The 10,533-nt window shown below is 53.8% G+C and overlaps 1 protein-coding gene across 1 annotated transcript; it reads left to right on the forward strand.

The window, feature by feature from the left end:
- The first annotated feature begins 7 nt into the window (after nucleotides 1–7).
- On the forward strand, nucleotides 8–10,076 carry CSUI_001280 (uncharacterized protein). Its single transcript, XM_068061486.1, has 12 exons — nucleotides 8–456; nucleotides 939–988; nucleotides 2,155–2,440; nucleotides 3,098–3,405; nucleotides 3,854–4,009; nucleotides 4,490–5,153; nucleotides 6,072–6,136; nucleotides 6,631–6,705; nucleotides 7,423–7,524; nucleotides 8,380–8,538; nucleotides 9,397–9,436; nucleotides 9,862–10,076. The coding sequence occupies exons 1-12, from the start codon at nucleotides 336–338 to the stop codon at nucleotides 9,888–9,890; spliced, it is 2,055 nt and encodes a 684-aa protein (XP_067926547.1). The 5' UTR covers nucleotides 8–335; the 3' UTR covers nucleotides 9,891–10,076.
- The last annotated feature ends 457 nt before the right edge of the window (nucleotides 10,077–10,533 follow it).

A 10,533-nucleotide genomic window follows, 5' to 3' on the forward strand; every position in this document is an offset into this window, starting at 1 on the left:
GCTTTAGAGCGGATCCGGACCTCGTCTTTTTTTAGCAACATTGAAGGTTTGATGAATCACTACCGTACAGCTGTCGGCACGGGACCACTGTGTACACGTGGCGAATATCTTCCGCTTTTCCTTCGAGCGCCATGCAGTTGGCCCAGCTACTAGCGGCACCGGGTGGCGCTCTGTGTTGGAGTCTCGGTCCCTGGTTGGTCGCGGTCCGTCTAAGCTCCTGCAGAGCAGCTTGAATTCTTGCTTTATCTGCCTCCGTCTTGCTTCAGGTGCTCAGTTGTAGGGACGGTGGACATTGTCTAGTATGCGGCCCAGAGTTCGTACCGCTATTGGAGACGATGGATCGAAGTGTCTCAGCTGGAGGGCCGCGGGGCCGGTGTGCGGCGCCTCATCTCTCAGTGAGAGTCTGCTTGGAGAAGAGGCTACAGCAGTTTCTTGTACACCAGAACTTTCCTAACCGTACGTCAAAGCTAGGGAGCTTCCTGACGAAATTGCCAGCCCTTCCCGATGTTACCAACAGCTACGTCGGCATCGATGTGGCCACTACGGGGCGCCCACGTTCAGGATCAGTGTCGCCGAAATAGATATCCTACGGAGCTAGGCTAGGCGTGCGGCCGCACGAAACCAGTTCGACAACCTTCTCAAGATCCACGGGAGTTCCTTTTACGCTCGTAGGCCTCGCGGGACGTTTAGCAGCTACAAAGCGAATCACAGTGACCTGCCCCCCCGGCCACATGCCGTCCATTCTACACACTCGCACGTCGTCGAAGGAGTAGTCTGCTCGGGTCAAAGACGTTTGACGTGCTCATCTGCGTATGTGTGCGCCCTCGCCTTGTTCACCCAGCCCGCTGTCTGAAATTCCCGCTCATGACATCGGTAGATCCGCAGGACAACGCAAGCCATATCGGCTTGCTCGGCGTCACACTGCGTTTTATGTGCAGTGGAAAGCATCGCCATGACTGACCTCCGTAGTCGGGGGCTGAGTGAAGTGGTAAGCCAGCTGCCGCGCAAGGAGCCTGTAGTCCGGGAGTTTCGCGGAGGGTGTCAACCATGTTGCTGAGGAGATTTTCCTTCGGAATCCGCACCTGATCTCCATATTCCGAGGCCCGTGTTCACTGGAAGCGCTGCGGGAAGTATGTAATAGTAGGATCCAGACACACAAGAATACACGCGTGTATGTCGGTGCAATAGCACTATATATTTCCCTAGTTATACAAGGTGTTGCCCTCCTGCTTTGACCGAGCAACGGCCGGGGGGTTGGCTCGCTCTATCTGTCCGTCAGGTGCGCCTGTCCTGTTAGTGCCAGCCATCTATTTCCGTCTCAGTCCCTCGTCGTCATCTGGCGTGTTCTTCACTTTTCTGTGGTTTGCGCAATGCTCGGTCTTCTCACTGGCTGATTTCCAGTGACTCAAACACGGAACCGACAATGGTCTCTTTGAGGCATGCAGACCAGCCGCTTTGTCCAAGAGAAGGTCTCTGTGGCCCGCGTTCGCTTTGGAGATACTCCAGTCTTTCTCCACGCTACGCTAAGCACAGCGTTCATTTCTCTCTAGCGCAACTGCCACTTCCAGCACTGCCTGGACAACCAGCATTTTACTCAGGGGAACAGTCAGGGACCGATCTCCGGCCGCGTGCTTCACTTGCAGTGACCCTGTAGCCTTGTCCTGGTACACGGGTTGGCCGGTGTGTGAGGAGAACCGTCTGACCGTGTGTCAGTTTGACAGACGAAATAGGCTCTGGGTATCCGAAAGAAACACATTTACTGAATGGCCGTCCATGGGGCATGCCCGAGGAGGAGGAGCCCCGGGCCCCTCTCCATTCACTGCGTCCTTCTGCACGGGGTGGGGGCCGAGAGTAAGACGGGCAAGAGGAGGGGAAATACAGAATTCGTGAGTGTCAGTCGTTGTTGGTGAAGGACATCTGTGCGGGACGTGACACCGGGCTGCTGTCCGCGAGAACTCAAGTAACGTTTTCCGGTCCAATCGCAACACGTCTTTCCACACAAAAGACAAAGCCGAGTTTGTGTTTTACTCGGTTTCATATGGCGAGGCTCAGGGAGCGAGGCCTTTGAAGGGCGTTTTGCCATGCCTGGAAGAAGATGAAGACGGCGCCGTGAGATGAATGTATTCCTCCCTCCTCTGCTCTCCGTGTTCGTAGGACACCGCCCGCGTCCACGCCGCGTGTGCGTCGGCACTTCTTCTGGAGCAACGTGCTTTTCCCTGTCCGTCATGGTTATGCCCGCCTTCCTCGCCTGCGCTCTCTTTTACTTCGGACCTGTCCGCTGGCCCTTCCTCTCCTTCCATCCCCTCCGTCTCTTCAGTGCTTCTCGATCTCCACTCCCCGCTTTGCATCACCACTGCGTCTCGACTGCTGGGGTTCGACGGAGAGAAAGAGAAGCGGCAACGCTGTTTGTGTGATTCCTTCTGCGGTTCCCCACATGCTGGTGAGATACACTCCCTAGGCGACCGCTGTCTGTGCGGCCTGCTTCTCCCTTGTACTCTTGTCTATGTACCGACCTGAGGACAAGGTGTGAATGAAATTCCCGTTCGTCTCTTTCACTTCTGATGAGCAACCTCAGGGCCATAGTACTCGCTGTCCTACGGGAAGGCGTTCGTGGCCGTCGTGTATGCAGGAGTGTGAAAGAGCAGCTGTAGCGAAGTAGTCGTAAGTGTTTTGACGCTGGGAAGTTGTTAGCCTGGCGAGTCCCACAACCGAGTATTGTCCTCCGGCTCAGAGTTCTCCATCTACTCGGGTATCGCAGTAGCTATCTCGACCGTACTCGTGCACTGGTTGATAACAGCAACTGAAGGTTTCAACACGCCACTCAGTTAGCTCAGCGCGTCACGGAAACGACGTGGACTTTCTACATATGGAGATTTCTGGGCATGCCCTCAAGGACCGGGCGGGCGAACGGGAAGTAAGAAGTCGGCGTGGAGCAGCAGCGAAGGATCTACGCCTTGATGCCGTCTTGTGAAAGGCTGCTTCGCAAACGAGACTTTTCTTCTTGTGTGTCGCGGACAAGTAATATGAACATTTTGGCTAAGCAGAAAAACCTGCTCTTCCTCGGTGTCCTTAATCTCTTTCCTACCTTAATGTGCAGACGAGGAGAGCAGGTGCGGTTCCGAAGCCTTTTCACAGGAACGGAAGAGGAGGAAGGCGACCAGCGGTGAAATTTGGTTGGGAGAAAATCAGAAAAGGAACAAAGGCAGATACCGTCCTTTAGAGTGTACTAGGCTCGAAAAGAAGCCTTGTGAGTCTGGACGACGGGGGGTCTACTGCAGCGTCGTGAACAGGGGATGGTGGAAGAGTCAGGCGAGCGGACTAACTGAGGTTCTGGGAGGGAGGGGCTGGCACGCAGGGGAGATGCTTGAAGTCTTCGGGCCAGGCGGAGGACTCGCGCTGACTGAGGTAAACAGACAGAAGGGATTTGACAAGCCGCGGGTGCAGATGCCCCTGAGTCCGGCTAGTGGCGTTGGAGAAAAGCATCTTCCTTGGAGTGACGAGCGGTTCGACCGTGCAACGCTCGGTGGATTTAGAGACGCACTTCAAAAAAAAGTGGCTTTCTCTTCAGAGCATCTTGATATTGAGTTTGTATACTTTGTGCGACATTATGGAAGAGAAGCACGTACGCCACCCTCAGGGACGTAGCTATGGGCTCTGGCGACAACAGTTTCGGGGAACTCTCGGCGTTTGGCTGTTGTGTGTCGAGCCTTTAACCCTACCCGTGAGCACGCGATGCATGCTTACTCCTTCGCGGGCCGTAGCGGAGTACCGCGAGGAAGCTGAATGCGAGTCGTGGACTCGCATCTCTCTTTGCTAGTTGTGCGTCTGTCTGTCCGCGCATTTCTGCAAACAGGTTCTTCTCTCCTGCGTCGTGGATGCCCTCTTGGCCTGTCCCTGCTCTTTCGTTGTGTGGCTCTCTTTTCGCGGCACGCTGCCCCTGGAGAGACTTCAGAAACTGCTGCGGGCTGCCCTGCGCAAGCGGAGCCCTGCGTACCGGTCGGAGGCTGAAGTAAGCTCACTCACCGTATGACGGGTCGTTGGGACTGTCAATAACTTGCTTTCCTCGCACCGCGGACACTGGGAGACAAAGGAACTAAGAAAAGGGTTTTCCTCTATGCAGTCCACAGTATGGAGTGCGTGGCGCCTTTACTCGGTGACGTCTCTCAGGTGTACTAGCGAGGAGAACGCCTCTGGAAGACTGTAGAGCGTTGGGGACGTCAGTATGTTGCTCCTGGGTTTCCTCTCTACTCGACCCGAAGCTATAATGCTGATATAGATAGTCCCAGAACGGGGAAAGAAGGATGCTACTCCACACTGAAGTTCTTCAGTAGACAGACTGACAAGGACACGAGTTGTACGCGGGTGGAGTTTCACATTCGTTGCAGTTCCCGAGGGTCATTGCTCCACGCTAACGAACTTCTCTGCTCCTGTTATCTGTTAAGAAACAGAGCTCGTGTTTGTGTGTTCTGTCAGTGTTGTCTCCGTACAGCGCCAAGATGGGTACCCTGCTAACTGTCGGTGCTCTTCTTCACCTTCCGAAAATACGTCGCCTTGTAGTCAGCTCCAGCAACAGGATCCGGAAGAAGAAACAATCCTGGCGACGTTGCTTCAGCGCGTTCGTGTCGCACGATGCTTCTCTTTGAAAAATCTGGAAAATGCGCTGGACTCGGAACTCACTTGCCTCGCTGCTCGTTACTCGCCAAGTCCGGCCTGTGAAGAGCTGGGGTCTTCAAGCCGCCTTTATTCTGTGGAGGACAGCAGCGCTCTTGCAGAGTCAATTGAGGAGCGGCAGAAGGGAGACCACGGGACAGTGAAAAGACGCATAACCCCGGAGTCGTCCGGCGGGGACGACAGAGTGCGAGATGGCTCTGCTGTTGACAAAGGGACAGTGGAAGCAGACTCCCGTTCTGAGGAAGCCAACACGGACCAGGCCTCCGCAGAAAGAATACGCAAGCACCGGCCCTTCTCGCGAGAACATGAGGTGTTACCGAAGAAGAGGAGCTGTCGGGCGCAGGAAGGAGGAGAAAGGGGGCAAGACGCAGATGGAGGAGAGGGTGAAGTGTGTTCGAGAGTTAGAGGGACTCATTTGGCTGTTGTGGCCCTCGATGGCCTGTCCCTGGCTCTGCTGCCACATGCGGTTCTCGATGGCCACCGTGAGTCATCTGCTTGTCTGTACTTAGTTTCTTCTACTGTTTCTTCGTCACTTTTTTTTTCGACAAGACGTCGCTCCGACATACGCTTCTGCAAGCATCATTACTCCCAGCCTTGCCTGTAGCTCCCGAGCAGAAGAGTCTCGTTTCTCGAGCACTGAGAGTACACATGCCAGAGTTTCTTTGATTAACTGTTGAGATTGCAGGCGGAAACATGGGGCGGACAACGGAAAGAAACTGCGTTTGTGTGAGTGTCGCAGGGCCATCCCACGACCCAGAGGGATGACCGTACAGAAACTCCTCGTAGACGAAGTTTGTTGTGTCGGACTGTGAGCGTCACCGGAGGCTCCCCCGGAATTTCCGAGTCCATACAGCGTTGTACGCGCTTTCTTACAGCTATGCGCTGACATACGAATGGGCTTCTGTTCATCCTAGGATATGATTCCCCCTGCGGATTTATCCTGTCGGCATCTCTAAGTGTCAGAGTTTTTCTCGACTGGGCTGTAGTGTTCTTCGCTTGCAGGCTGGCTCTTTACCCTCTCTTTGTTTGCTCTTGTAACATGTCTGCTGTTCCACGGGCACCGGGAGCCTGTTTTGGTGCTGATCGACGGAACTCATGCTAACCGTGAAGAGAGGGCCTCCTGTGGTCGGCAGTCCTGCTTCTAACGGGTCCACTCTTTCCGCTGTATCTCTCCGGGGGGTGCTTCCCACCAAGGGAAAACATGTTCAGTTAAACTGCTACACAGATCACCCTCCGCAGCAGTCCCCATCTGAGTAAGTTTCCTTTCTTTTAGTTTGGGTCAAGACCACCTTTCCCACCTACTGCAAGCGTCTGCATTTTCTCCACGCGAGAATGATGTGGTTCTTGTCCCACGGAAATTAGACAGCAGAGAAATGATGATCCGTGTGGCTCTTTCTCAGATCTACTCCAACAAGTTTGGATCCGCCTGCGCCAGTTCGCCAGTACGACGTCCGCTCTTCTTCTCGTGAGTTTTTTTGTCCGCTTGCGGGGCATGGGTCATCCTTTACGAATGTGGCATATGGGCTGCGTAGTCAGCACTGTGTAAGTTGTCTGAAGCCCTGAATCACGTCTATCACATTGGCTGGGGACCCCCATGAAGTCCGAGCAAAACTGCCTGGATGCGTCTCCCTGACATCCATCTATGCTGAGCGGAAACGCAGCGGAGAGGTCGAGGTATTACATCCGTGGTAGGAAATCGCAGGAATCGTCGGCTAGCCGAAATGCCAAAATATAACTTCCAGTTATTTGTCCGTGGATAACAGCAACTTACAAAGTCAGTTTGTTTCAGAGCCGCTGAGTCTCCGGTTACGCGAGTGTCTTGTCTCTGCTCCCCATTTGGTAACGACCAATGCTACGGATTGGATTCTGGTGTGACTCAGAAACACCATGTGATAGGAGCGTCTTGAACGCATTGTCTGTCCTCATCCTCGTTCTCTAGCTTGCCTGATTGTTCTACAGGTCACTAACCATATTGTTGCTGGAAGGGACCCATCTAACTCCACGAAACTCCGGTGTTCGTCTTCTGATGCTTCAGTGAGACTTTCGAAGTCTCTCACCATAGAAAATAACCAAGGCCTTCGCTCATCCATTTATAGACCAGCCTTATTCTCAATGGACTGCTACCTTCTGGTCGCGCGCACTGTGCCGTTTGCCTGTAGTTGAAACTGCGCTTCCGCCTTCAGCGGCCGGTCGATGCACAGGCTTCAGAGATCACACACATCGCCTATCCCTTTTGTCAGTAAACAGTCTTGCGACTCTTCGATCGCCTCAGTACTGTGCGGGTTTGTTCCCATTCTGCTACGGCTGCATGATTGCTAGAAGAACCTGAGTAGGTAACCCTGGCCGACCAACGTCGGAGACAAAGAAGAACTTTTTATCTTCTTGAGAACGATGGGGCAGATCAAACGCGGAGTCAGTTTTGAGAAGGCAGTTCAACCCTGCGTTCGGCGACAGTCACTCGCGGCCACGTGCAAAGGAATTGGGTTCACTGTCTGAAAGTTGAATTGCTCGGGTCAGTGGCTCCCTTATTTTGTCCCTCTGTAGAGAAGAATAAGATATAACGAATTCTTCCTCGGGACCCTGAATTGAACCCTTGCGAGTCGATGAGGCGATATCGTGCTGGTAGCGCGACGAAAAAATAATTGTGAGGGTTCTTGCTGTTGGCCAGATGCCGGTGTTTTAGCCGGCGTTTCCCTTTATAAACTCCAGCGGTTCCCCTGCCTCCCCTTCCTGATCCTGTCACTCCAGCAGGCCCTCGCCGACATCAAGGGACTCTCCGTCTCACTTCCGCCGCCATTACTCGCTCGCGCAGCGCTCGGCTCCGCCTGGGGGCGCTGTGCCGCCCATGTTCAGGTAAGTACGTGAAGGATCAACCCTTGAGGGCAGGAGGGAGCCGGGACTGCAATCCAGGTGCTGGTCTTGTTAGGAGGGCTACACAAGGGGGATTATGGTCCGAACCGGGCTTATCTATTTACAAGCTTCTGCCGGGCAGCACAGGGCACGGCATGTTCCTGCGATATTTCCGTAGAGTTCAGTGGCCCTTCCGATTGTTGTTTCGTTAGCATTCGACTGACTGAAGTAAGCGCCCTCGTATTCGTATCAGACAGTTTTTCCAAGAATACGAACGTGCCCACAACGAGTGGCTGTACCTGGGTCCTTCGGGGTACCAGAATGCTTCTGCAGCGTAGTATAGTTAGCTCTCTTTTTCTGTGTGTGTGGTGCTAGCAGATGTAGTGTTTGCGATTCAGGAGACCCACCCTGGTTATCCATGTTCGTGCCGGTGCAACGTTTCACGTGCTGTTCGTGTAACACCCTGGGAAGCTTCTTGGCGGGGCGGTAGCGTGGCGCGACGATTAGACCATGGGCACGTCTAGTTGAGGAAGAGTAGCCCCACTTCTGGACTGAGTGTAGGGTTTGTCTCGAGCTACGCAGACACAGGAAGGGGACAGACGCAGACAGCATGCACACCAGAGAGTACGGAACAAAACCATTCTACGACAGAACCTCTGGACTTGGCCTGACGCCTTCGCCTAAGTAGGGAAAGATCACACAGGAATGCACTGTGTGATCTTTCCCCGCGACATGCCTCGTTCAAACAATCGACAGCGTTGTCGACTCAGAAAGGCCAGATCTCAGGATTGTGTCTTTGTCGCACGTTGTCTTCACGGGACGGCCTACTTTGAGCGGTCTGGCTCCTCTTGTCCGCAGCTACAGGTCGAAGTGCTCGGGACAGCAGCCCAAGAGTCGGGTCCGGCGTCAGCAGAAGAAGCTCTGGCCAAAGAAACTGGTTGTCGTTCACGTGAAAACACGGACAACGTGCGTTACGGGCACCTAACCCGCGTCACCGTAGTCAAGTCTCCGAGACAGGTTGGTCAAGCCCCACGAGATGAGAGGCTGATTCATGCCACGCATAGCGGGTGGTTTCACGTGAAACACTATCTATTTTTCTATTTGCCTACTCATAGGTGTGCAAGCGCAAATGATTAATCAGCTACCTCAACGCCAGCTGTAGCTTCAGTCTATACAACATGAGCTAGCCCTAGCCCGCATTCCTTCTTGCTCAACTGCGTTCATACCCGGAGGGGTTCTAGCCGGTGTCTCCGGCACATCCATCAGTTTCGGGGCTGTAGCGGAGCCAAGTGAGGGCGCAGCCTTCCCTGTCCGAGCTCCGACTACTTCACACCGTCGGCCGAGGCGTCCCTGGCGCTTCACGTCGCGTGCTGGTCTGACCGACGCGGCAGCCATTTATCACCTGTGTGTGCAACAGTAAAAATAACAACAGCGGAGATCCAGGAGAGAGAGGCTTTTCATGCACGACGCCATTCTTTTCTTCACTCCTACTGACGGAAAACTCGCCTCTATCTGTACCTTCCGCCTCAAAGAATGTACTGGTTTCGCTGCTTATGTGTACCACACATCACGTGTGTGTGATTACGTGTATATATATATGTATATAGTTATATAGCTCCCGCGCGGCAACAGAAGCCGGGCAGATGAGATACACGCGGGTGGGCAAGCATACAAGAAGTGCAAAAGAGGCAGCTCCCAAGAGACGGTGGGCAATGGAAGAAAGGACGGCGAGATGTTTCCTGCATGTGAGAATGTGTCCGTGCTGTGGCGTTTGCGGTCACTCAAAGGCACGCAACGCTTTGTAACGCACTCCGTGCTGGAGTGCGCCTTATACAACCGATGTGTCCTCTTCGGGAAACCTTTGTTTCCGTTCAGGCAGCGGGCCTATACGTACACGTCTGGGTGACGCCGGAAGGTGAGAGCCTGGTAGAAGCAGAGGCCAGTCTAGGTCTCCCTGCGTCGCCAAGAAAGAGTCAGAGAAACCACCTTGCTGTCCTCTCGACAACCGCTTCCGGCTGTCTTTCTCGCACCGATACGTGTCCGTGCTCGTGTCTGGTGTATAACTGCATTTCAGAGAACAAATGCATGCGTGTCTGTTCCGCCGTGCAACGCATATGCAGCGAGAGGCATGATCGAATGTATGTGTGCAAGGGCTTGCACTCGAGCGTGTGGTTGAACAGTATTTCGGCACTCACAATAGACAAGAATAGAAATGCACCATGAATGCAACTGCACTCTGGTCATGTTGAACGAGTTTCGTCCAGCTTCGTTAGGAGTTCAAAGGCGTACCAGTGTTGGGTCGTGACCGTTCGCGAGTATGCTTTCCTTCGTTTCTTTCAGGTATTCATGACCGTCTGTCTCCCGCCTAAAGGACATAGACAACGTTAATCTTGGGGTGATCTCTCAACGCGGGCGAAGAAGCCCCTCTGTCTTTTCCGTTGGCGTGAGCCTGGGACACGTGTGCCACCTGTCCTATTCTAGGGTCGCAGCACCACCGCGGCGCCAAGCGCTGGTTTCGCATCAGAGGCCGCCCCCTGAGTTTTCCCTGCTCGTTTTCGTGAACTCGACGGAAGGAGGAAACGAAGAGAGCAACGAGGTTGATTTGCCTTGCTGTGGGTGGATCGCAAAGAGAGACTGCGTCGCTTTGAATTGTTTCATCGGGTCTGCTTACGTCGCATGGGCCTTTATACCTGGTGTCCATAGACTCGTGGATCGACCCGGGTAACAAGCAAGAACGTTAAGCGGGTATCCGGTTTTGTGAGCGCTACCGGTTTTTGCATGGTGTCGGCGGCGTCTTCTTATCGTACACTTCGCAATGAGTTTTAATAGACATGAGTTCAGAGCGGCGCAAGAACGGTGGGCTTTCGATCAGCTGTACGTGCTCTTCTATTCCTTCAGTGAGATCTGTAAACAGCTTTTTTCTTCATCGGGATACGAGTCAAGGAATATTGCGGTGACTCTGATGGTCCTCTCACTAGGACAGCGATCTATTGCGCAGCCGCCTGGATTGTG

The sequence above is a fragment of the Cystoisospora suis genome, assembly GCF_002600585.1.
Source record: "Cystoisospora suis strain Wien I chromosome Unknown contig_501, whole genome shotgun sequence".
In the NCBI taxonomy this organism is placed as follows: domain Eukaryota; phylum Apicomplexa; class Conoidasida; order Eucoccidiorida; family Sarcocystidae; genus Cystoisospora; species Cystoisospora suis.